Below are 26,884 nucleotides of genomic sequence, written 5' to 3'. Positions count from 1 at the left end.
GCCCGAGGCTCGGAGGACGCGTGGCTTTCTGCAGAAAGCCACATCGGGAGAGGATCTAAGTCCCAAAGTTAACCTGAGCCTGCCGTGGTTGCGCGCCGGCGGGGTAGGTAGATACACAGCCCAGCATCCCTAGCTCAGCAGCGCGCGCAGCAGGCCAGGCGTGCCCAGAGCCCTGGGACCGCGGAAGGATATAAAGCACTGTTTACCTCGAGCCTGGCCGAGCCTTCCAGGGGCGAGGCCGGCGCCCGGGGCTCGGGCGCTGCAGGGGTGAAGGCAGCTGCCCTGGCCGCCCGCGGGCGCTGGAGAGTCGAGCGCGCACTGGTAGCGGCGCCGCTGATTGATGGGCGCCCGGCTCAATGACAGGGGCCGGGGCGCGGGTGGGGCGGGGCCGGCGACGAGGGCGGGGGCTCAGAGGAAATGTGTCGGTGACATTGAATGGGGAGACCGAGCGCGAGCGAGCGAGCGAGCGGGGCGCGCGCGCACACACACGCGCACACACAGCCGGGCTCGCTCCGAGATCCCCGGCCACGTAAGTAACTATTAATACCGCCTCGCCCGGGGATGCGGGCGTGCTGAGCGCCGGGATTGGCCTAGGGCGCCGTGGCCATCCCCTTTAATTTTTAAATACACCATCCTCTCCTACTTCTGGGTGGCAAGAAAAAAAAATAATAATAAAGGAAGAAAAGCCGTCGATTTTAATTTTTTCCTCCCGAACAAACCCCGCCGTGCAATTTGGTCGCAAGGCATCGGAAGACGAGAGTGGCTTGCAAATTCTTCCAAGGCTCAAGACCCAGTTGTGCAACGGGAAAGGAACGCCGCAGGTTGGCAGGGTCCGGGGAGCATCTGCTGCCAGCTCCTGCAGGACCCCCGGAAGCTCCTGCCGGGGACACAGAGACCGCTGGTCCGCCCAGGTCACCGCCTGCACTTCTCGCTTCATTCGGAGGAGGATCCGGGACGTGAGCGAGCCGCGACAGCGGGAGCCAGTGCTGACCGCGCGCGCGGGGCTCAGCCTTGGGCTTTGTCGCCGCCGTACCTGTGCCTGCCCGACTCCAGCATTCCCTGCTCAGCTTTTGCAATCTTTTGTTGGCACCGCGGACCGCTCCAAGTTAAATGCTCCTTTGCTATTTTGCTTTTTTTTTTCCTGTCTACTTTTTTTTTTTTTAGAGCGCTGCGATTTTTTGGAAAAGCCTCAGACGCCATCTACAGTTAAGACTTAGGTATCTGCCCTCTCTAGCACCCCCCTTCCACGCCCCCCACCCTTTCCACCAAAAAAAGGGGGGGTGCAGCGCGGATTCTGGCTGCCGCGCGGCGTGAGCCGGTAGACTGGTGCTTATTTCCTTTTTGTTTGGTTTCTAACGCGTGGAGGGCGAGCCGGCGCCGCGCGCTCCCTGAAGACTGCACAAACTCCACGCAGGGCTCCTCCGCCCGGTCTGCGGATCCTCCTCAGCTGGGGATCGCTCGGGATCCCGGCGCTGCAGCTCCGCACGCCGGAGGCACGCTCATTTGTCCAGATCCACGCTGTGAACGGAGACCCACGGACTCCAGAGCGCGGTTCTGCACCGCGCTGGCGGCTTCGGGGTAACAAAAGGACCCGAGTTGTCCGCACAGCGAGCACCCCCTGGGAGCGGGGCTCGCAGCCGGGGACCTGCCCTGCGGCGCCCATCCGGGGGCTAGTTCCTAACTCTTCCTCCCCTTTTGATCCTTTTTTAAGTCGGTGGCACCCAGGCGCCTGCAGCCGCGGCTCATCCATCTCTCCAGCGGGTTTTTCGGTTTGTTTGTTTTGCCGTGTGCGATCCCCACACTCATGAACATTCACAGGTCTACCCCTATCACAATAGCGAGATATGGGAGATCGCGGAACAAAACCCAGGATTTCGAAGAGCTGTCGTCTATAAGGTCCGCTGAGCCCAGCCAGAGTTTCAGCCCGAACCTTGGCTCTCCGAGCCCGCCCGAGACTCCGAACTTGTCGCATTGCGTTTCTTGCATCGGGAAATACTTACTGTTGGAGCCTCTGGAGGGAGACCACGTTTTCCGCGCTGTGCATCTGCACAGCGGAGAGGAGCTGGTGTGCAAGGTAACCAGTCCGGCATTGCTTTTGCTTTAAAAAAAAAAAAAAAAAAAAAAAAAAAATCATCCGAGGTCCTTTGGCAGGGGCCGGGACCGGGAGGAAGGTCGTGGAGCCCTCGAGTCCAGGGGCGGGAGGTTCGGGGGATCATTACGCGTGGCCTTGTTAAATGGGTTTATTTGTGTGTCTGTCCACGTTCGACTAGTTGCGAAGTTTTTAGACCGTTTCAGACAATGGGGCGGGCTGCAGCGGGGGCGTTTTAGGGAAAGCCGGGGAGGGAGGGCTGCGAGTCTGAGCCGGGGCACGGACACGCGTGCCCTAGGAGGTTGGTGGAGCCCCGGTGCACCGGGTCGGGTACCCTTACCCGGGGATTTCTCTCTAGGTCGAGCCCCATCCCCTCCCTGCAAGGACTAGGGAATCCCCGGTTGGTTTTCAGACGTCGCTCACTTGGTTCCTTTTGTAGCCATTGTTCTTAGGAGCCTGCAGGTGCTAAACCTTTGTTCCAAAGGTGCCCTTTCAAAGAGACACAAAAACTGTCCCCTCTGGCTGAGCCCAAGGCTCTAAAGGGGGAAAAGGAGTTTTAAAGCCCTTTCTTCTGCCTAAACCCTGGAAAGGAAGGTTGTGATGGAAATCAACCCCTTGCGCACTTTTGGGAGGACAAGGAATCCTTTGGGTCTGTCTTTTTGTCTAGGTTTCTTCGCATCTTCAGATTCCCTGCCTGCACACCCCTGTTGCTGCACCCCCAGCAACCCCCCGCCACCTCCCACCCCCACCCCCCGCAACAACACCTTTGCCTGTTTAGAGACTGCCCTTTGGAACCCCCCTGTGCTAATACCAAGAAGGGTACTTGAATTTCCTTTTTGTCTTTGACCCTGAACAGTGACCGGTTTGTGTCTCTGTGTGTCTGTGTGTCTTTGTGTGCGCTCCCCAAGTGCCAGACATGGGGCTCGAGGAGGAATAGTAACAAAACATTTGACTAAAGTCGGGTTCCTACAGCAGTGGAGAGCAGTGCTACCGAGAATTGGATGTAGATCAAGAATACATTACCGCTAAAATTTAGGGCTTTTTTTTTTCCCCTGTCGTTTTATTTATTTATTTCTTCAGGGGGAAGTGGGGTTCCGTGCTGCCTTTGAAATGGGTACTGTGCACATCTGTGCTACAAATTCTGTATTGCACTTTTCCTCATTAATCACTGGCTGCTTTGTGAAATCGCCTTACTTCGTGCTGAATTGGAGCGCTTCCTTCCTTGGGGGGGGGGAAAAAAAAAAACCCGGGTGGGTGAAGATCTCCAGGCAGTTTTGAGATTATTTCTGAACTTAGAGGAAACCAAAGACTCTTTAAATATTGCTTTTTGCATGTACTAAGCGTTGGGTGGGGGGGGGGGGGGGATCTTGGATCTTCTCCAAGTTACTGTGATGAAGAGCAACGATGCCCAGCTAAAGCACTGACATCAGTAGGCAACTCGGAGCCTGATGCAGGGGGAGCCCTGCACACTGCACAATAGGACAGTCATCCTTCGAAATGAATGAATCCCACCGAGCTGTCATCCTCCTATGAAATATGCTCCATCATGGCAGTAAGCGTGCCCCCTCCTTCCGCTCAACTCCAGTACAGCATTTTACTATTTTTTTTTTCCTCCCAAAGGCTAGAGAGATGATTTTTTTTTTAAGTAAAGAGAGTCTGCTGCCAATTTCTGCAGGAGCATCTTGCTATTATTTCTTTGTTTAAAACCAGGCTCGTCTCTGGCCTCTGTTCTTTCTCATTTCAGATCCTTCAAGACATATTTCACTGTAAGCTGACCTCAGAGTGTCATTTGCAGACTCGCTCCCTGGCCCCAAACTGTACTTAATCTGCTGGTTTAGTTATTGCAGAGATGGAATCAGCCCCTCACCAATTACAGCGTGGCTGCAAGTGGATTTAAGTGCAGTATCATTGTTCTGCTTGACAGGGGTCACCCCTTTACAGCCCGGCAGCTTCTGTTCTCCTGCCTTCTTACCCGGGGTGACGTGGGTGACTTCCACAAGCCTCGCTGTGGGCCAGACTCTCCAGGAGAGTTTTGTGAGGGTGATGCTATTAACCGCCCCCAATCGACACACTGTGGAGCTTTTTTTTTTTTTTTTTAGCTTGCTACCACGCTGAAGCCACCTCCTTTTGATGTCTTAGCATGGGGTTCCTGTTCCTTAGCTAGGTGTTCTTGCAGGAGAAAGGGCCAGAGCAGATGAAACAGGAAGGTTGTGTTTACTGGGAAAGACGCTGCAGAGGGTTCTGTGGGACATTCTTTTGTGGGAGGGGGATGCAGGGGAGAACTTCCAGGGACATAAGCAAAATTCCTCAGCCTGGTTATTGTCTCCACGTGCCTACTTTAGTTAGCCAAAGGAGGGGCGGATCTTTAAGGATTGTTTAGCTGTTTTCACACAATCCCTGTAGCTACTGTGCAGAATGACATAATTACTATCCTGGCAGAATGGGCATTTTTTTTTCCCCCCAGACATGATGAATGTGGCCTGATCCTAGGGCCTTATCTGAACTGTCACATTATATAACCAAGGCTCCCAATTAAACATTTCAAAGGACCTGGCATCCAGGCTCATGGCTTGATTTTTTTGCACTTGAGGATGATGGTTTAAATACCAGTCCCAGCCTATAAATGCCTGTTATAGCCACTAATAAAAGTTTGGCTCCTTCCCGTTTAGGAAAACGTAAGCAAATCTTTTAGTTTTTCCTTTTCTGTCCACCATTTTGCAGTTTTTCAACTCTCCTGCCAAGGGTATGGCCACACTGGAAAGCTACCATGAATTTGTGTGGTATTTTCATTTAATTCTCTGTCCATTCAGCTTTTCAGCTGTACTGTGGATTGCAGGCTAACCATGCTGAGCAAAAGGTTGTTTTGTTTTATTATTGTTGTTATTTTTTTAAAGGCAACTGGAAACAGGAAGTGTATTATAAATAATTAGAACTGTAGGCCCTGGCGACAGAACCCACAGCCTGGCCCTTCAGAGCAGATCGAGCTTGTTACATAATGCAGCCTGTTGACATTAGCCTCTGTGTGTGTGTGTGTGTGTGTGTGTGTGTGTGTGTGTGTTCCTCGATGAAACTGCTGAGGCTTCCCTGGTTCTGTGGCCCTGCAGTCTGTGCTAAGGTTGACTCAAGCATTTCAGATTCCTAATTGAGCGGGCCTCTGAGGTCACTGCTCTGAGGTCATCCTTTGACAATATCTGGGTGTGATTTGTGGTCTCCGGGGAGGTTTGAAGCATTCATTCTTAAATTCGAGGGTGTCGTGGCAACAGCTGGGCCACTTTCCTGAGATACCTCATTATGGCTCATTCACAGCCTGACTGTTGACTTTGCTTCCTCAGCCGGTTAGCACCAGCCCCCTTGAGGTGCTCGTCCCTGTTTGACTCACAGGTTTTATTGTTGTTGTTGTTGTTGTTGTTGTTTAATGCTCAATTACTTAACTCCTGGATTTTTACATGGCAGCCTGTATTTCTGCCTGGGCTGCAGAAGGCCCAGGAATCCCTTCAAGGGATTCTAAGATAGCACATGCGCTTGAGACTGAGCCTCCTCAGCAAAGAGAAGAGAGACGGAGCTTCCTGGGTGGGAGCAGGGGACCCACAGAAGGTTGTGGTGTCTAGGTCAGGGTGTTGAGTTTACAAAGAGGGAGGTTCTTGGTGTGCCTTAGCCATCCTGGTCGGATGAATGGTGGCCCCGCCAGAGCGGCAGTCAATCCCGAGATGACAGTGGATTTCTCCCGCCACACTCCAAATCCTGAGGATGGGGTCTCACCTGGGACCCACTGACAGGAGCTCACTGCTGCCACCGAAGACAAGCTGGAGTTCCTGCTAGGCCTGCTTTTAAATGAAATGCCCCCTCACCTACCCCAGACCACTTCCAAGTAGCCTCCCCGCCCCCAGAGCAAGGGAAACCCCACTCCGCTCTTAGGTGCGGGTATAGCTAAGTATAGGCTTTGAAATGAATGAAAAGCTCCCCTAACTATCCTCAAAATTTTAATCTGTTGTGTTCGTTCCTCCTTAGGTCTGTTCAGAAGGTATTGATGGTGCATTTTTCTTTTTTAAGCAACAGTGAGGTGGCATTTCACAGGCTAACTCTGATTCATAGAAAATCATTGCATAATTGATTCATTGAGTTAGAGATCTGTGGAGGGAAAGGGGAAGCCAGCCTGATTCCCCCACGGAGGAGGCCTGTGTGCTATTCCTAACGCTGCCACTGGGGGCAGGAGTTTAAGCTGGTTTCCTTGGCCTCAGTTTGCGCGTCTGTAAAATGAATTAATTCATCCCACATGGAGAACTACTGAGGACAGTCTAGATATATAATGAATTAGTTGTTCATTTGTGTACATTTTTGGTGCATTTAAAAGAATTAAATAGATGTTTGTCTTTGTCCAGGGGTCACTTGATTTTTTTTTCTAGAATTATTTTTCTTCTAGTCTTTTTTTCCTTCTGTAAATGTTGTCTGTAGGGAAGAATAATAACACTTTGGGCTTAGGTACTCGCTCAGGTAGTCAAGTACTGGTCGTACAAGCATGCGGACCTGACTTTGATCCCTGGCACTCACATTTAAAAAGCTAAGTGTGGTGTTGCATGCTCCAAGACAGGGCCAGAAAGATTCCAGGGCTATCTGGGTCCAAGACCAGTGAAAGATCCTGTGTGTAGTTTCCTGAGGAGTCATACCTGAGGTTGACCTCTGGCCTCCATACACAGACAAACACAGACACACAGACACAGACAGACAGATAGACACACACACACACACACACAGTCTGAACAATAAAACTTAGCATTTTTTTATCTCCTTCATTTTTCCCTTGAATCCCCTCAATATTGGATCAAGTTTCATATACCCATTTTGTGCCAAAGATTTGGAGGTTCAGAGCAGTCAAGAGATTTGTTCTGCGCTCTACTGTAGCAGGCAGAACTGGTGTGCTTGAGGTCTAAGTTTCATACTCTGTAGATGCCCTGTCAAAGCACAAGCCATGTGGGAGGCTTCAGCGTTCTGCGGTTTGGGTCGTAGGAGGCGCGGCTGCTGACCGGGGTCTTGTCAAATTCTGTCCTAGGTGTTTGAGATCAGCTGCTACCAGGAGTCCCTGGCCCCCTGTTTCTGCCTGTCTGCCCACAGCAACATCAACCAAATCACAGAAATCCTCCTCGGAGAGACCAAAGCCTACGTGTTCTTTGAGCGGAGCTATGGAGACATGCATTCCTTTGTCCGCACTTGCAAGAAGCTGAGGGAGGAGGAGGCAGCCCGACTGTTCTACCAGATTGCCTCGGCCGTGGCCCACTGCCACGATGGAGGGCTGGTGCTGCGTGACCTCAAGCTGCGGAAATTCATCTTCAAGGATGAAGAGAGGTGAGTGTGGCTCAGCCCATCCAGATGCGTGCATGCGTGCGTGCGTGCGTGCGCGTGTGTGCGTGTGTGCGTGTGTGTGTGTGTGTGTGTGTGTGTGTGTGTGTGTGTGTGCATGCGCGCGTGTTTTGTGCTTTGATAGAGCGTCTCCCTCTGCATCTGCAGGGAGCTTGTTCTGCTGTCTGTTGTCCAAGTGAGGGGTTAAGGCAAGGAGAACAAAGAGAGAATGTTGTGGTGTCCCCCAGTGCCTTTGGCAAACGAGGAGCCATTACTCCTGTCGTGAGATGTTCAGAGGCGAGGGGACGGGGCTGGTAAGTCTGTGACCTGCTGAATGTGTGGGGTTGGTGTGATGAAATCTCAAGGAGGCTGCAAGCCAGTGTGGCAGTTTCAGAGTTAACAAAGGCAGGTGTATGAAGGAACCATGCCGTCAGAACACTCGCTACCTGGAGGATCCTGTTTATAGTCCTTTCGCTCCTTCAGTCACTGTTTCTTATGAATGTAGTAGGTGTGGCGCAGAGTCTTGGTAGTGAATGTCAGAAATAGACACCAGATCTGTAAAATAGCTAGAGATGAGTCCCTGCTCCTGTGTGGGGGGGGGGGGGCGGGGGGGGGGGAGGACTGTCAGCTCTAACTATGTCTTGAAGAACCAAGAAAGGAGTTAAGGTGAGAAAAGCCTATGCTGGGCAATATGGGAAGGACTGGCTTGCCGGGTGAGGAATGGATGGTGTGAGCTTGTGCACCACGGAGGCCTGACTATCTCAAGAAGCATGTACTTAAGACACAGGCGTCTGGGCTTCATGGATGTACCATCAACTCATCAGGTTCCATTTAAGCAGCCTGGCCAGAGCCCAGCTTTCTCTTCGCTCGTAAAACTTCCTTTTAAGAATGAACTTTCTTAGAGAGAGGCAGGCCATGCCTCTAGAGCATCATCATTCACTTGTTCTTTGTGCTTCGAGATGTGTTTAAGAGGATCCCCGCACCGGAGGCCATGGAGGCCCACGTCTTGAGCTTGGTCATTCTGGACTGGAGAAGAGGGCAGGGGTCATCTCAAGGCTTTCAGCTAGGCCATCTGATGGCAGTCTGGTCCCCTTCCTTCACCCCTCACCCTGCTGACATTTCTTTGGTACCCTCTGTAGATCACACAGACCTTGGGGGCAGACCTTTCTGCTTTTTCTTTTCTTTGACATCCAGCTCAGTGCCCTGTGATATTTTCACACCATTGTTTACAGAAATCCATTGTTCTTGTCTCCATGCGCCAGATCTAGTGATTTCTATTTTCTTTCTTTCTTTCTTTCTTTCTTTCTTTCTTTCTTTCTTTCTTTCTTTCTTTCTTTCTTTCTTTCTTTCTTTCTTTCTTTCTTTTTCTTTCTTTCTTTCTTTCTCTCTCTCTCTCTCTCTCTTTCTTTCTCCCCCTCCTTCCTTCTTTCTTCTTTTCTCTCTCTCCCTTCACCTCCTCCTCCTCCTTCTTCTTCTTCTCCTCTCTCTCTCTCTCTCTCTCTCTCTCTCTCTCTCTCTCTCCCTGTTTGTTTATTTTCTCCTTCATGGTTTGAACTAATTGGGGACTTAATGTCTGGCAAGCACTTGGGGCTTTAGTGAAGGAAAGGGGCCTGTTGTTACTTAACCCAAACGGAATAATTTCATGGGTGTTTAATAATCCAGCTGTGCATACAACACACATTAAGCTCCCGGCCTTCCTATGCCCGTAAAGGTTGCTTCTCCTTTGCATATGTTTACACGTGGGCTGGGTGGGTACTGGCAACTCTGCCAGCTAATGTCCTGGTCTTTTATTGAAATGGCTTCACCTTTTCTTTTCTCTTTTGTTTTTAAGGAAGTGAAGACACAGGCTCCCCTAAGATTAGAATGTGGGCAATTCTTACCTTTTCCCTTCTTTAGCTCAGATACTCCAACACAGGTGATTGGTCCTTTATTATTATTAACAATAATCGTTAATCATCTTTATGACCTTGGGGTGCCCTCCCTTTACCTCATGTTTATCCTCCTTATGTTGCCATGGCTTTTCCATGGTGGCTCTTCATTCTTCTTCATTTTTTTTTTTCTTTTTTCTGAGACAGGGTTTCTCTGTGTAGTTTTGGTGCCTGCCCTGGAACTCACTCTGTAGCCCAGGCTGGCCTGGAACTCACAGAGATCCACCTGGCTCTGCCTCCCGAGTGCTGGGATTAAAGGTATGCGCCACCACCATGGCCTGGCTCTTCTTCAGTTTTAGCCTACATAGTTCTGCCTCTTTGGGTGTTCTCATTTGGAAGATGAATATGGATTGGCCAAAGATATCCTCTTTACTGTCCGTTCAGCTACAAAAGTAAGACGCAGTGTTGATTGACCTCTTGCTATACGGTTGTAGGTCAGCTTACTTAATTCTTTGTAAAGATGGAGAGGGAAGGATTAGTGTGTGTGTGTGTGTGTGTGTGTGTGTGTGTGTGTGTGTGTGTGTAACCGCAGAACAAACTTTTTGTACACTATGGCAAGCACCCCACCATTGAGCTATATCCCAGCCCATGTGCATTTTTGTAGCCAGTGTCTATAAAAGCAGGACTGTTGAGGTCTCAGCGTTAACACCAAGAAAGAGCAGAAGGTGGATAGGAGCCTCTAGGAAGCCAGCTCAGCCATCAAGAACTCCATCTGCCAGAGCACAGAGCCCTCCAATGCCCTTGCCGTCTCCCAGGGGCTCTGCATGATGCAGCTTTCTTTCAGAGACCTGGTCAGGCATCAGTGAGTGTCAGGGTGGCACATGCCAGGATCACACCCACAGCAAGTAAAGGTTCATGAAGTGAGTCAAAGAAGTGTAGCTGTCCTCATGTTACAGAACACTAGACCGTGACCCAGAGGCAGCCTTTGATTTCTAACCCTTTCTTCCCTGGCCCTATGGAAACAGCCCTGAACGAACTGGGAAGGACTTTCTCATTGACTTTTTCCAACAGTAGTCTCTCCTCTCTCCCACCCACTCTCCCTCTTGAGACAGTTTTACAATATAGCCATGCTGCTTTAGAATTCAGTATCCTTCGGCTTGAGCCACCCAAGTACGTAGGCATGGGTACCACATCCGACTCAGTCTTCTCTGACCCCAAGAATAGTAGAAGGTAAAGCATCCTGTGGCAGAAGTGACTGAGATCACTCATGTAGAACAAGAGCTGACTTCTGTGTGGGCTTTGGGCTGAAGACTACCTTTGCCTGAACCTAGAGCCATCTATGAAGATTCTTTAGTGAAGGTGACAGGGCTTCATAAACACAGTGTCCTTTCGGTGACACCCAAGGTCACATGCAGACCCAAGGCCAGTGTACCTGCTGCTGCTCTGTTGGGTCGTCGACAGCTCAGCTTCATCTGGTTCCCTTTGGCTTTGGTCTAAGTTCTAGAATCAGGTCCTGGTCTTGACTGCCTCTTCATGTTTATAAGTGGCAGCCTCCTCCAGAGGACGGGCCTAAGCGTCGTTTCCCTGGAAGGTGGTTAGCATTCAGTGAGATGATGCTGGGGTTCAAGTGCAGAGAAGACACTCAGTATGTGACAGCTGTACTTGAAATCATTGAAAAAAAAAAAGTGTCGTTGTGCATGAACAGTCCAGAAGACTTGGTGGGTTGGTGAAGGATGAAGGATGAAGCCTTGTCTGCTAAGGAGAGTAGTTCCTTCTCGTGTAAGGTTGATTTCCCCCCAGACTGGGAGAAGGGGTGTGTTTCTGCAATGCAGAGCTCCTCTTCAGTATTCACTCTGAGGACCCACCACCACGGAGCCTCATTTTGAAGACATGAATCCCCAGCCTTCATTGAACTTGCCTGGGGCACCCCTCAATCCTGCAGAACCCTTCATGGCTTCCCCCAATCTGATAGAAGGAAGAACATTTACCCACATTGCCACAGGGGATCCCCGGTACCTCCTGGCCTCCATTTTCCTGTGTTATATTGGGTTACTTCCTTGCTTAGCATATTGGAAGAAGTAAGCCTGAAGGGCTGTCTGGGTTCCAGCCCCTGCTCTTGCACTTATTAGGAAATCTAGCCTTGGTAGAACCTGTATGTCCAGATGGCCTTGACTATAAAATAGAACTAGGAAGACCTTCCTCGTAGAAAGAAGGGGACTAACGTTGGCCTTGGCTTCATCCATGTCTGCTCTCCCCTACTCCTTTATATCTGAGCATCCTCAGGCTGCTAAGCAAAGTGGTGGGACACTGTTCCCGCAGTGGCCTTCCTTCCGTGTTGTCCAGCTGGCTTCTTCTCCTGGGACAAGGCTTCTTGCCACCCCCAGACTCCACCCCTTAACCTCAGATCACTGTTTACATCTCGCAGCACAGAAATGTCCCATGTGAACTCAGAAACTTGCCTCCTTCTTACGAGCTACTGCTCTGGTGCAGAGATCTTTATCTCTTAAGGTGGTTGCTTTCATTTCATCTGCTGTGGAAGCCTGTCGTCATCATCTGCAGAGGGCCAGCCTCGGCAGGCTGGGCGCTGAGACCCCCTGTAGGCACTCAGTGGCTGTCGGGATGGGGAAGGCGGATGGGGGATGCCGGTGGGCTTCATGTGTGAGAGGTCCAGCTTGCACCTCCTTGTTAGGGAAAGCCTTCCTCCTTCCCCACCGGTGGAGGTTGAAACCATCATTCAGAGGTGTTGCTGACTGTGTCGACTCTTCCTTTAGATCTTTAAGTTGCCCCCACCTCCACTGAGGTTTCTATACCTAATAAAAGATTCAGGGCATGCATCCGATCTCCAGAGGCCAGCCTCAGCTTTTCTTTCACTGATAGCTATATATAATTTTGCAAGTCGTAGGTTCTCTATTTTAGGGAACTTCTCTCTCTCTCTCTCTCTCTCTCTCTCTCTCTCTCAGCTTTGATGAGATAGAACCTCCAGGGAATGTGCATCTTTACATAGACCAATTATATGTTCTTGTGCCCATACCAACCCTTGGGCAAAGTTCTCTTTCCGTTGTACCCCTAACCAGCTCCCTGGGATGGCGAGGTGTCTTTTTTCCATACACCCCTTCGCCGATGTAGCAGCCCATCTCCTATTTTATTCTTGTGCATGGGAGTGAGTGTATATGCATATATGTGCATGTGCCTGTGGAGGCCAAAGGTCAACTTTGGGTGCTGTTTTTCAGGAGCCAGAAGCCAGGAGCTAGCCACCTTGTTTTTTGTGTTTGTTTGTTTGGTTTGGTTTGGTTGTTGCTTTGAGAGATAAGGTTCTCTCACTGGTACCCAAGGTTCACCAAGTAGGCCAGGCTGACTTGGCAGTTGGTCCCTGGGATTTGCCTGTCTTCACCTTCCCAGTCCTGTGATTCTAAGTATACCCGGCTACCTCGGGTTTTTACGTGGATTAGAACTCAGATTCTCAAGCTTGCTCAGCAAACACTATACGGACTGAATGATCTCCTTAGCCCTTCCTACTCGGTTCTCATGGCCTGACCTAAATACCTCTTACTAAGCTGTTCTCTGTTGTCTTGTCCTTGCTGGTGCTGGACTGGCAAGCATTCTGGGGACAGACGTGGCCTTTCATTCATGGCTCCCAGAATATGGTCGGCATGGCTATTTGGTGAATAAATGAGAATCTCCTTTTTTTGGATAGGAGCAGCTCAGATTGGATTCCAGCGATAAGACGAGAGAGTCAGGGATAAATAGAAATCATCTGAATGTAGGTCGTTGCCTAGAAGGGGAGCCCAGAAAACTTATGGATCCCCATGGAGACACCTTTTCAAAGAAAGCTATTTTCAAAGTTGCACATTGAATGAGAAATTAACCCATTGCTGCCATCCTGGTTTACTGATTGACGCCTCAGGAAAGCTTATTTAAGATCTTGTGGTGGGCAGACTGCAATTTCATTTAGGAAGGGCTTTGCTCATCACTGTGTGAACTGACCATTCCTCCCAGGGCTCTTCCCCTAGAAACAACCTAACTCCTGGATATACGTTGGCAGGATTTGCGGCTCCTCACTTGTTAGGCTCAGTCAGTCAACTGGCCGGAGAGTCTGTGAGACCCTGGCCAAGTAGGAAGTTGGCACGCCGCTGAGAAAGACCTGGTTCCTCCACTTAGTCCTATGATCCCAGCTTTCTCTCTCATTTTTCTCAAGGTTGGTTTGTGTGTGTGTGTGTGTGTGTGTGTGTGTGTGTGTGTGTGTGTGTGTGTGATACATGTTTCGGTACCCACAGACACCAGTAGAGAGTGTTGGTTCCCCTAGAGTTTACAGGTGGTTGTAAGCCACCCAAATAATGTGCTGGAAACTGAACTTAGGTCCTCTGCAAAAAAAAAAAAAAAAACCCACTAAGTGCTCTTAACTTTTCAGTCATCTCTCCTGCACCCTGCACCCCACCTTTCCTCTTTTTTGAGATAGTGTCTTGCTATGTAGTCTTGGCTTGCCTCAAACCAGCCATGATTCTTGTGCCTCTGTCTCCTTAGTGCTGAGGTTACAGGCATGCACCACCATGATGGCATAATGTCTTCTCTGTAATGAGCAGACGATGCTCCATGGAAAGCCCCCAGCATGGAGCCTGTGGCATGGCCAGATCCTGATGATACCATTGTCATCACTGCTTCCAGGCTAATGACATTGTACTTCATCACTCTAAAACTTGGAGATTCATTTAATCGTTCAAGGAATGCTTGTTAAGTACGTTATGTACCAGATACTTCTAGATGCTGGAGACTACCGGGCCCAATGAGACCAGTGTCTTGTTTTTATAGGAGCTACATGCATTAGACTGACTCTATCCTAACACCTGTTCTTAAATTAATTGACTTCTAATTACTCACCATGTTTATTTAGATTTATTGTGTGCATGCACGCGCGCACGTGCGCATGTGTATATGTGCGCGTGCGTGCGTGCGTGCGTGCATGCGTGTGCATTCAGGCACATGGCTGCTGCAGTGGCACATGTATAGAAATCAGAAGACAATGTGTCGGAGCTGGTTGTCACCTAATACCATGTGGATTTGGGGGAGTGAACTCATCGGGCGTGACAGCGAGTGCCTTTAACCACTGAACCATCTCACACCACTGTATTTGAATGAGCACACTTAAACCCATTTAGCAGAGGGACTTTGTACGTTTCCAGATAAAGAAGTTGAAGGTTGCTGCTGCAAGGTGGTGCAGACAGACAGGTCTACCTGAAGCTCAGTTTTCTGAGGACTTTTGACATTTAGAGATGGTACTACCCGTTAAGTAAAACCACAGGCGGGCCTGTTGTTCCGTGGGGTGTGGTCCATTTCTTTCACAGATAGGGACTTAGCATTTTAGGTGTGTGGTGAGGGACAGTTGGTGAAAAAGATGTGTCTATCAATAGTCCTCACACCCAAGAAACACAGATACTCTAAGAAAGTTCCCTGTCTGTGTTGAATGGGGGGTAGAAGGCGGTGTGGATAGAAGCACTTTACAGATGTGTTTTTCCCAGCACTCATGGGGGCTTTTCTAGCTGATGGAATAATCCAATCCGCTTGAAGTTCCTCTGGGTTCCAAACATAACTTGTAAGTTCTTTAAGGCTCCTAGAAAAGAACGTTGGGGCCGGAGGAAGAGGGGTTTAGATTCTGAAATCACACGATCTTGCAAATGTGTTATTAAGTACTTTACTATGTCCGCCTGCAGTACTAGATGTTGGTGGGGCAGCCATCAGTATAAGAACGCCCAGCCGGGCGGTGGTGGCGCACGCCTTTAATCCCAGCACATGGGAGGCAGAGCCAGGTGGATCTCTGTGAGTTCAAGGCCACTTTGGTCTATAGAGTGAGTTCCAGGACAGCCAGGGCTGCACAGAGAAACCCTGTCTGGAAAAACAAAACAAAACAAAAGCCCATAAAGGGGAAGACAGTGGGATGGGTAGGTTCACTATTCCAGCAGCAGGGGTGGAGAGGAAAGAGCCATCTGTAAGAGGAAGTTGCTGCTGGGGGGAGTCATCTGGGAAACAGTAATGAGGCTGAGACTGACAGGGACCTAGGGCCTTGGATATACCTCCTGATCTTACCCTGGACCTGAAGCCCAGGAAGAGCCACTGATGGGTTTTTCTAGACCACTGGAATCAGAGTAGAGGAGGACAACCAGGGGCAGTGGGGTTCCGAGCTCTTTTCCCTACATCCCAAACATGTCCGCACTAAAGCCAAGAGCAGGACCAGACTCTCTGCTTCCCTGGGATGGCTGAGTCTGTGCTAAAAGCCAACTGTGGGGATCCCCGGTTGTTGGGCTGCCTGCCAGGTGGGGCATCTTCTTCTGGCCCCCCGGAGTGCATGGTCACGTGCCCCCCCCCCCATGGCACTGGCCTCTCCCCAGCACCAAGGCTCAGAGAGGAACTGTCTAGGTAGAGATTCAGCCTGAGCAGTGTGGGGAATCTCACAAGCACGGGCCCTGGAGAAGCTTTTCTGAGACGTGAATCCATCTATGGATTGATCCGGGGTAGGAAAGATCCTTCCGGAGCTACTTCTAAGTGCGGGAAGCCAGCAAGTGGTGAGCAGAGCATCAGCGCGCGGGCGGCGGCTTTGTGTTCTCGCTCGGGTTTCCCCGTCTGTTTCCATGGTGACCAGAGTCATGAAGCCCTGCGGGCTGCAAGCTGTGGCTTATGTGGAATCTTCCGAGGAGGAGCGGTAGAACGGCACTCCAGGTGGAACGGCTTCCCCTGTGGGTCCAGTAGCCCCGGTGAGTCAGAGGTGTGCCCACATTGCTGCAGGCTGAGTGGCAGTGGGTGTGTTCCTCGGGTGGCTTTCTCATCCCAGCTATGTTCCGACAGGTCCTTTACCTTTCTCAGCTGCCAGGGTCTCTCCAAGTGTCTTGTGCATCCGATATTGGTGCAAACAACCAGTGCCCAGGTTGTGGGGTGCTGCATAGACACGGGTGGCTTAGCTTCCCGGGCACCCCGCCTCCCCGAGCACGACATCTGTCGTGCGCCACGGAGGGTTTTTTTTCTTGACTAGCTACCAGCTGCCGCCCTGCTCACTTACGAGCTGCTCTGGATGGGAGATGGACAGTGCCACTGATCCCGGCCCGGGAGCAAAACTGGCTTGCAGTTGGTTGCTGGGGAATTCTGTAGGTACATGAAACAAGATTGAGTGAAGGATTGTTTGGTGCTCTGTAGCAGCCTGCCCAGGTCTGGTGGGGCTGCAGAACCCCAGCCATGCATGCTACCTGTAGTGCTGAATGGCTCTTTCCCAGGCTCCTCCTGCTGCTGCTCACTGTAGTGGGTGGGCCTTTTTCTTGCACAGTAGACCACCGGATTACAGAGGGCACACTTTGATGAACAGAGCAAGGCCAGCCTCACTGCAGCTGACCTTTTCTCCTGGCCCTTAGTCTGCCTGGACCCAGAGACTGAGAACCCTCTCTGGCTTCTTCTGCAGCTAGGAATGCTCTCCTATCCCTGGATTTCCTGTCCCCGTCAATCTGGCCCACTTTGCTGAACTGACTGAGCCCCACCCTGTCCCACCCTGTCCTCACTTCTTCCTGCCAGGAGCTCAGGGTGAGGCTTGAAGGTCTCAAAGCAAAGCATGGCTTGTGGTTGGGACTGTTTTTGTTGTTTTGTTTTGTTTCCTGTTTTAGATGGGCCACTGTATTAGAGGATTGACAATAAAATAATAATAATAATAATAATAATAATAATAATAATAATAATAATAATAAAAATAAAAACCCAAGTTCGAATCTCAACTCTGCTCTTACTTGCCAGGGGCCCTTGGGCAAGTCTCCTTGGCCTTTAGTACCTCAGTGAGTATGTGGGTCCATCCACCTCTGTCTACATCATGAACTATGTACGGCTATTAGTTTCCCATGTGATGGGTTTGTATGTCAGTAAGTCTGGTACTGAATAAAGTCTCCACCCACTCAGCAGGATGCCTTTGAATAGTTCTTCAGCACCTTTGTTCTGTGATCCCGGTGCCAAGGTGTATTTGGGGAGGACAGTGACCTTCGAAGCTTCCTAACCTCCATTCAGAGTCAACTTTTTTCCCTGTTAGCTTGTGTGTGCCTTAGGGTATTTAATTTTCTGTTCCTCAGTTTCCTTGTTTGTCAGAAACTATGCGTGGCCTAATCCCTGTCTTTCGTTGTAGGTATGAGACGTAAGAGGGCGGGCCGAACAATGGCCGCACCTGGTTATTCTAGCCTGTGGGGCATGGTTACCGCTGCTTTTCCTATCATCACATTTTGATTGTTAGGGTGTCCTCTAGGAAGTGTCGCAGGCTGACAGCTGCAGAGTCTTCAGGAATATAGAAGCCAGAAAAACCCTCATTTGTAGCCTGTAGTTATGTGTTCATGTCTCTTGGGAGAGAAACAATTGAAAGAGCCTGAGGTTACATTGCCAGCTGGACCTGGTAGTTGTAGGAGCTTTGGGGCCTGTGCTGGGGAGAGGTGAGGGGGACCTGGAATTTGAGGGGGACTCCTGATGCTCCACAGATGCTGGGAGAGGCATCACATTCTGCTGGTCCTGGCTTCCTCAGCTGGCACTGGGCTATGGTGATACAGGCCTGGTACTAGGCTGACCATCATTGAGTACGCAGACTGCCCTCTTGTGATCCTTGTTCATCCCTCAGGTCAGAAGCAATTGCCTTCCTATGCCAGAGACAGAGACAGACTGAAGCAGGCACAGGGAGATCCAGCTTCTCTGGTCCTGTGCAGTCAATCCCCACTGTCCCTTTCAGAAATCCATCTTCTTCATAAACCCTCTCCACCTCCTCCACCCCCACAGTGCACACATCCCGAGGACCGGAGGGTCAGGGCTGAACTGGGCACATGCTAGGCAAGAGCATCTCCAGCGAGGCATGTACCAGTGCAGAGGTCCCAGTGAAGGGCGTGGGCACAGCCTCTCCGTTAGGCCCACCCCGCCCAGGCTTGCATGTATACTTGCTCCCCTGCCTGAGACACTAGGTTCTGCCGCTGAGGGTGGGAGTCTCAGGTTAACCACAGGATCCATATGGCTGCCACCACGTGATGGGCAGTTCTGCCATGCCGGGCTCTCTGGTGCATTACTTCACTCAATCCTCAGCAAATCAGAGCGAATGGTTGTTGCCTTCCTTGTCATGGACATATCCCCGGTGCCTAGTTTAGGAGCTCAAGCGGAGTAGTCAATGCTCCGGAACGTCTTCCAAATGCCTGAATGATTAGTGGGCTATTGGAATCACCGGTCCCAGAAGATGCTCTTGTTGGTTTCTATGGAAATCGACTCTGCCAGGGAAATTCATCATCCCCACCCCCCGACCCCCCAGACTGTTGAGGAGACTTCAGAAGAAGCCTGTTCATTCATGTCTGCTTCCATCTCTGCTGCAAACATGGCTTCCCCATGCACGGTCCTGGGAGAAGAAGCAGCCATAGCTCCATTTCCGAGAGGAGAGGGTCAGGCGTGGAGCGCCTGGGTAGCTCCAGCGGTTGCACAAGAGGACCTCAGGCTGAAGCCCTAGCTCCTGCCTCACTTCCCTCTGCCCCACCGCACGGAGAACATCCTGGAAGATCAGTGTTTAAAGATAGAATCCAGACCGCTTGCCTCGACCCTTGTTAGGAGTGATATAAACAAGCCGAGGATGTTCCGGGGAGGAGCAAGGTTAGGAAGTGCCTTGGGGGACTGCATTTCTTCTCCGTCCTGTCTTCAGGCTGCTGGTCCCCTCTTCCCTGTCCTGCTGTGGACGCTGAGGCTATGGAGGGAAATAAACCCTGGCTCTGCCCACCTGGATGGAGCCTCCCTTACTCTGGAGTGGTCCTGAGCGTCGGTGGCTGAATCTGCCCTGTGGAAACAGTGAGCAACCAGCCGCCTTCAGCCTAGCCAGGTGTACTGGCTGTGACTTGTGCCCTGGGCCTAGGGCTCCTGATTCACAGAGAAAAGAATCGTATATCCAACATAGTAGCTTATGCCACCATGTAAGGACACAGGTACATAAACACCTGGCTTGCATCAGGCATGTAGATGACATCTGACACTGGTTCTTAGTGATTTTTAAAGAGTGAACTTGAGCTTGAAGCTGACTTCAGCTTGTGCTTGGTTACTGTGTCTGGGTTGTCCTGGTTCCTGGGACAGCTCATTGGCTTCAGCACATGGGGAACCTGGTGAGCCAGGGAAACCCAGCTGCTTCCCAGACCTTGCCTAAAGTGGCCTTAGCTCCTAAAGCAATGGTTTACAACCTTCCTAATACAGTTCCTCATGCTGTGATGACCCCCAACCATAAAATCATTACATTGTTACATCATGACTGCAGTTTTGCTACGGTGATGATGAATCGTAACGTAAATATTTTTGAAGATGGAGGTTTGCCAAAGGGGTCATGGCCTACAGGTTGAGAACCACTTTCCTAATAGGAAGGTGAAGCCTCCTGTAGACTGGCTAAGAGCATCCCAGCTTCAGCACCAGGCAAGTGGTTTTAGTAATTTTTTATCCTGATTCATTAAGCAGATGCATTCATTAAGCAGTCTTGAGATGGGGGAGAGAGACAAGGTGGTGGCCCTGGCCACCGTCTAAAGCCCTCATTATGGGGGCTCCAGGAAGAGGAGGGGTCAGGATGCTGTGAATGTGGGGACAGGAGTAAAAGAATCAGAATGTACAGTTGCGATGTGCAAGAGGCAAGCAGGGACCAGACTACAGATCTGGAGATTTGACTTAGCTTAAAGTGCAGAGATGAGAGGCTGCCTCCTGACAAGGCGGAGCCAGGGGTCCATTCCCTGACATCCTGCTCACCTCCCCTTCTCCCAACACATGCCTGGTTCATGCGCTTCTCCTGATTTCTGCATAACTCCAGCGAGATAAGAGAATGGGGGCCACTGTTCCTTTGCAACAGGGCTGAAACTTCCAGAGTTACACCTGTTTGAGTCATTCCTGTAAGCCACTTGGCAGCAGCAGTGGCCCGGGGGGTGTAAGCCACAGCAGCAGCACACAGTAGGTCTTATTGTCTGTGTTAAAAGTGACCCTGCTATACTTGTTCAAGCTCCAGGAGGCGAGGAAGCCAGGGGTCCTCCAGGATAACCACTGAGTGATTTATGGATTCTGAATAGCAAACCATACAGACAGAAGTGAGCATCATCGACAAGGCTGATGGGAGACCTGGGGCTGGCTGCTTTGCGGGGGGTACTTCATGCCACTCATGTAAGCAGAGACCCACCCACAGGGGGAGAACATTCTAAGCAGGAGACATTATGGGCAGAGGTCCTCAGCGGGACTGAGCCAGACACTGCCTTGGAGGCACGGAGAAGAGTGTGGGCCACAGACAGATTGTGCTTAGAGGATAGGTTCACAGGCATGGAATCAGCAATCAAGACAAGGTTCCATGTGGATGACCCGAGACACTCCTTAGAGGGCTTTGTGATGACAATCCTGCCCCAGCCTGAACCCTCTGTCTCCAGGACTTAAACACTGCCTCCTGAACTGGCAGCCATTCACACAGAGAGATTACTTCCAAAGCTGCAGTTCATAGTGAAAAACAGCAACTCTTCCGCCCAGCCAAGGAAGCTGGGGGAAGGGGGGTGGGGTCAGTTTGGTCCCCCACTAGGCAAGAGCTTTAAGGATGAAGCAGAGTGGAAGAAACCCTTGAGTCTGAGGCTCATGATGCCCGCCTCCTGGGCTCAGAAGCTCCTCTCCGGGCATCTTGGAACATCTGGTGAGGCTGGTGAGTGGGTCACTGCCACCTGCCACCTCCTATTAGGAGAAATAAGCCTGAGAAAGAACGATTGGTTTTTAATCAGTTCAATTCCAGATTAACACAGCTAGAGCCTTCTTAGTTTTATAGGCCGTTAGTTCCAGGAGCATTCAAAAACATGCCTGTGGCCGGGGTTGTTCTAGAAGACAGCTGAGCACATGGCGAAGGAGAATATGTGTTGCTGTGCATTAGGGAACGCTAGACCTGGCGCGGACACCGAGGCAGCCTTGTGCAGATGGATGCATGCTGATTAGTGGGCGTCACGGGAGTGAACTAAATGAACACTCAAAAAATGGTTATGATTGCCAGGCAGTGGTGGCACACATCTTTAATCCCAGAACTCAGGAGGCAGTGGCAGGTGGATCTCTGTGAGTTCAAGACCAGCCTGGTCTACAGAGCGAGTTCCAGCACGGCCAGAGCTGCTTACACAGAAAAATTTGTCTCAGGAAAAAAAAAAAATGGTTATGCTGAATTTTACTTAATGTAAAAGTTACTACGTTAAAATTAAAAGATAAAATCAAAAACCAAACAAAGACACCCACTGCCTTCTCCAAGGCTCCTCTCCAAAGCTGAGGAGAAGGAGGATTAAGTGACCCGGCTCACAAAGCTGGGGAGAGATGGAACCTGGCCTGGGATCCTCACTCCTAAAGACCACACTGTCCAGGAAGGCAATCACTGTTTGATTTTCAGACTTCCTGACCTGTTCACAGGAGACCCCAGAAGCGACCCATCTTTCCTCACCCCCTCTACTATAGAGAGCTCCTAGTAGCTCTTCTTAAGTAGCTACTGTCAGTGGTTTTTCAGACCTACAGACACCAGGAGGAGGAAGAGGGGAAGATGGAAGGAAGATGGTTATGGGTCACAGGCTATGACTGAGGACCAAAGTGACCCCACTGCAGTCTGCCTGAACACTTTTGCTTGCTCACTTGAGTTCTCTGGCTTGTCCACTCAAGCAGGGTTGAGGCCTAGATACGTGCACTTGGAGATGTGGGGACACACACACACACACACACACACACACACACACACACACACGATGTGAATCCCAACTCCAGCTCCAACTTTCCCAAGCCCCTGTCTCAGCAGGACTCCGAGAGTGTGGTGAGTGAGAACCACCCGCAGATCGGGCTGACCTCCAACTTGCTGTGTATCGCAGGTTGACCTTGAACTCCCGATCCTCATTACCTCTACCTTCCAAGTGTTGTGATTACAGACGTGTACCACCATGCTTGGCTGCACTGTGTTTTGCACTCCGATCTCATTTCTTTTAACATGACTGATGGAAGACATCATCTTATTTCCTAGTTTTGTTTTGTTTTTTTTTACTGTGTCTGTATTTTATACCCAATGATGACGCCATGGCGCCTTGTCACACTGATGATGCAAACTAGGCATTAGCGCCTCACAAGTTCACCTGCAGCGTCTCTCCACCTCCTCCAGCACATCTAGGACTCAGACATTCGTATGCGTAAGGTCAAGAGTTCTTGAAGAGCTGGGTGCACTGGGGAAGACGGGATGACTAGTTTGAGAACACTCTTGGGTCATGCTGCAGTTATCACACCCATCTTCCTAGGCACACAGTCACATGTGAATCACACACCTCTAATTAGTGCTGGGTGTCAGGACAAGGACCCCAGGCTTTGGAAATGTGACAAGCAGGTCAGGTGAAAAAATCTAGAAATGAAGATGAACTTGATGTTTGGATGCCGGGCTTAGAGGGAGTGAGTGGTGGAGACCGCTTATACTGAAATGGTTCTGGCTTGTTGCCTATGTCCTGAAGAGAAGCATTGGGTGCGACTAAAGAACAAAAAGGTAAACTGAGGCATCCTTGTCCCTTTCCCGGCTCTTTTAGCTTCAAGAAAATTGCTCAAAGCTCCAGCCTCAGTATCCTACCTTGTGCGTCACATCTGGCTGGTTGGATGAATGGATGGATGGATGGATGGATGGATGGATGGATGGATGGATAGATGGATGGATGGATGGACAGTGGCAGCCCTCATATACAGATGAATAGATGTGTCTTCCCTCATCCTGAGGAGCTCCTGTCCTTCTCTCTTTCCTGCAGGACTCGGGTCAAGCTGGAGAGTCTGGAAGATGCTTACATTCTCCGGGGTGATGACGATTCCCTCTCTGACAAGCATGGATGCCCAGCGTACGTCAGCCCAGAGATCTTGAACACCACTGGCAGTTATTCGGGCAAGGCCGCGGACGTGTGGAGCCTGGGGGTGATGCTATACACCATGTTGGTGGGGCGTTACCCTTTTCATGACATTGAGCCCAGCTCCCTCTTTAGTAAGATCCGCAGGGGCCAGTTCAACATTCCAGAAACTCTGTCGCCCAAGGCCAAGTGCCTCATCCGAAGCATCCTGCGACGGGAGCCCTCAGAGCGGCTGACCTCGCAGGAGATTCTGGGCCATCCTTGGTTTTCCACAGATTTTAGCGTCTCGAATTCGGGATTTGGTGCTAAAGAGGCGTCTGACCAGCTGGTGCCAGATGTCAACATGGAGGAGAACTTGGACCCTTTCTTTAACTGAGCTTAAGGCCCACGGACACTTAGCAGGTACCAGGAGCAAGAGAGGGCCCCCAGAAAGGAGTTCTGGGACGCAGGGGGCCTGGCTGGGAAGCAAGACGGACACTCGTATTTACACATTTCTGGGTTCAGAGGAGGAATACCTTCCAGGAGCTGACCGAACACTTAGCATGGGAACAAGACGTGTGGGATGGGGGTTGGGTTTAGATGGTCGGGAGCCCTTCCCCTAAGCTTCTCTTCCCTGGGGTAGCCTGAGAGTCCCCCTTGCCAGTTGGGCTACTTCATCGACCCTACTTTTCATTTTGTTCAGAAAGAGCTGCAGATCTCGGATAGAACGGAAACTCTTCTGCCTCAAACAAATACCTTGGCATTGCACTGTTAGCATTTAACTCCTTGTTATGATTCAGGGAAGGGACAATTGATCGAAGATTTCTTTCTTTTCTTTTCTTTTTTTTTTTTTTTTAAAAAAAAAAAAAACAGGCCAACCACCTATGTATTAATTAATGGGATTCACTTAAAATAATAATAATAATAATTCGGTGCACACAGACTGACCTGAAACCTGGGTGCTAAACTAAAAGAAAAATGAAAGTTCCAGTTGTCGCCTCTCATTTCACACTGCTCAACTCATTTCTTCTAAAGAAATGATTTTCCTAGTCTGGCTAGGAAGTGACATGTTAATGCTTGGCTCCCTGGAGGGGGAGGGGGAGGGGGAGGGCCAATCTGTCTGGCATCAGCCGGTTTGTGTAGCCGGAAACCATTAGCCGTCAGACTTCCAGATGTCCTATCACAGTCCAGGGGAAGAAGAAAGGCAAAGAGAGAAATCCAACTCCTTTCTGGGTTTTGTTCTTTCGAAGGAAGAGGGTTCACCCTGCAGACGCAGCTTTCTGCTCTGAAGAGAGTGAGGGTTTCCAGAGGGCAGGGGGCGCTCCTGGAGTCAGATCTCATCGATGAGGATGCTGAGCTCAAGGTTTTGTTTTTCGCTTTATGGGAAACTAGAAAAACGAGACAGGTTGTCCCATGTGTATAAAATATAGGGCAGCTATTTCCTTTTCTCTGCTAAGAATGATCCTTTGGGCTTAGAAAAAAGCCCTCTGGTTTGAACAGAAGGGATGATATAAATACAAAACAGCTCTCTGTCCCAATACGCACCTTTGTATTTTCAAGAACTCTTGTATTTATTAAGGAAAATGTCACATTGTGATGTATTAAAGCCAGTACTTCAATTACGGGTCGACGGGATGACATGTTACATGCTGTAGTTAACATTTATAATTTCGTTCCCCTGTTTGAGTATTTCTGTCCCTGGAATAACCTTCCATTTGGCTCTTTCTAGGTAGCCTCATTTGATTTCGAGTGGCGAAATGTTTTCCTTTTGTATTCTGGCTTTTCTATTGCTGTATGATACAGAACTCTTTTGGCATAAATATTTGTGTTCCCAGTACCTCAGTCGTTTGGGTTTGACTGCCTGCATATGTTTTGTGAAATGGTCCTGTTTTCGGGTAGGGTAACACGTGGACTCTAGTGTGTAAATGTTACTTGAATCTGTGCTTCACCCTAGTATGTGGCATGTGTGTGCGGACTCTTGGATGCTTCACGCCTGCTCCACAGGAGCCCCTGTCCCCAGCAGGTTGGCTTCCCCGTTCATAATCGGGAGACAAAGCTGCCATGGATCTACCCTTGATTCTATTTTGATAATGGAAGATACAGAGAGAGAGGGGGTTTTTACATTCGGAAGACGGTGCTGCGGCAAGAAGGACCTTGTATCTTCCCTCTCCCTGTTTTCCAAGCACTGGGTGGGAGGAAAGATCGGTAACATGCATGGTGGGGACCAATGGCCTCTGGTGCTTTGTCCTGTATTTGGTTTAATGTTTTTGTCCTAATCTCTTCAATCAATAAAATTGTGCGTATTTAACTAAAAGCCTGGGGTCTAGGAGATGATTTTTCTTTCTGCCAATGTGTCTGTGGCCATCACACACCAAGCAAGACTTCTATTCTTTTCTTACGTACACACTCTTTCCTGTCAAGCCAGGATTCATCAGAGCTAACTATGTCATTGAATTGGGACACGTGCTAGCTCAGCTAGATATAACAGCTCAGGATCACCCACCCTATCGCTCCTAGGAGGATAAATCATGCTCCATTTACAGCTGTGTGTTTCCTCAGACAGGCAAGTAAGTTCCCTTTGTCAAAATGGAAACAACTCGTGGATGTCAGAGGTGACGCCTGTGCCATGCAGCTGTTTGGTCTCATGCCTTTTCACCGGCTGTGATGTCAGAGCCCAGGAGTTCTCAGGGAGTACAACAATCACCCCAGAGTTATCTGGGTTACTCTGCCGCTCAGCCCCTTCTCCCATGTGGATTGTCTGGGGAGAAAGCCACACCGAGCCCAGCTCAGTTTGAAATACCCAAGAAGACCCAGTCTCCAGCAACTGATATCTCCATTACCCTTGTCTCTGAGACCCGTGGATTTCCAGGGCTAGATGAGGCTTCCAGACAATCATCTATTGACTACCTTGTTCAGAACAGAAGGACAGCCGAGAGGGGCTGGCCCCCTAACGCAGGGAATCCCATAAACACCTCTGTCCTTTCAGTGCGTCACGGAGCCAACGGACCGAGTGAGTACAAAGACGTGTGTGTGTGTGTGTGTGTGTGTGTGTGTGTGTGTGTGTGATCACACGTGCGGTTCATGGATATCCACTGTCTATGCTGGGACCCCACCTATTCAGGTCTTTTGGAAGGTATTCTGGGAGGAGAGGCACCTGGAAAAAAGATTTAGGTGAAACTAGAAGAGAAACCACAGCAGCAATCGGCGGGGGGTTGGGTGGGGGGGTGGGGGGGGAGGAGTAGAGGGGCCATCCTGTGTCAAGTACCAAAACCCTTATTTGCATTGCCACCATGAATGTCATCCTCTTGCAGAGCACCCCAACGTTGTCCCAGAGATCCGTTGATGATGTACGGGAGGACATGGCGGAATCAGAGACTTTCAAGCCAATGGAGCCGTTTTCCTAACTTCAGAGTGTCTGCCATTGGAAGACATCACCCCTGTGTCCTTAGCACCTACCTGGCCAGCAGCAGCCCAGTCTGACAACAGTGGCGGGACACAGTCACTACATCGCTGCTTGTCAATGTGTCGTTGGTGCCGGGGACTGGAGCTGCTCAGTTTTGTTCCAGTCCCAAGGCTTTACGATGTACGTCATTCGAAGACAGCCAGGAAGCGCTTGCGGGGCTCCACATAGGCTGATCCAGTTTTGCTGCTCCCTCCCTGCCTGTGATTAAGCAGGAATGGGCCTTTTGCCTAATGAATACCCGTTTGAAATTGGGTTGTATCAAATCTTTGCCTATGTGGCTGCTGGG

General features: G+C 50.2%; 1 protein-coding gene across 1 annotated transcript; it reads left to right on the top strand.

Annotated features, from left to right (window-relative positions):
• Positions 1-398: 398 nt before the first annotated feature.
• Positions 399-23,985, top strand: Trib2 (tribbles pseudokinase 2). Its single transcript, XM_006976592.4, has 3 exons — positions 399-2,074; positions 7,137-7,429; positions 23,064-23,985. Exons 1-3 carry the CDS (start codon positions 1,805-1,807, stop codon positions 23,530-23,532), a joined length of 1,032 nt encoding a protein of 343 aa, XP_006976654.2. The 5' UTR covers positions 399-1,804; the 3' UTR covers positions 23,533-23,985.
• The last annotated feature ends 2,899 nt before the right edge of the window (positions 23,986-26,884 follow it).

The sequence above is a fragment of the Peromyscus maniculatus genome, chromosome 22 (genome assembly GCF_049852395.1).
Source record: "Peromyscus maniculatus bairdii isolate BWxNUB_F1_BW_parent chromosome 22, HU_Pman_BW_mat_3.1, whole genome shotgun sequence".
Lineage (NCBI taxonomy): Eukaryota > Metazoa > Chordata > Mammalia > Rodentia > Cricetidae > Peromyscus > Peromyscus maniculatus.
This window is presented reverse-complemented; position numbering and strand designations above follow the sequence as displayed.

Coding starts and splice junctions, on each gene's coding strand:
- Trib2 (XM_006976592.4), top strand. CDS start 1,805: ATGAACATTCACAGGTCTACCCCTATCACAATAGCGAGATATGGGAGA. Junction 2,075..7,136: donor GAGAGGAGCTGGTGTGCAAG/GTAACCAGTCCG, acceptor ATTCTGTCCTAG/GTGTTTGAGATCAGCTGCTA. Junction 7,430..23,063: donor ATCTTCAAGGATGAAGAGAG/GTGAGTGTGGCT, acceptor TCTTTCCTGCAG/GACTCGGGTCAAGCTGGAGA.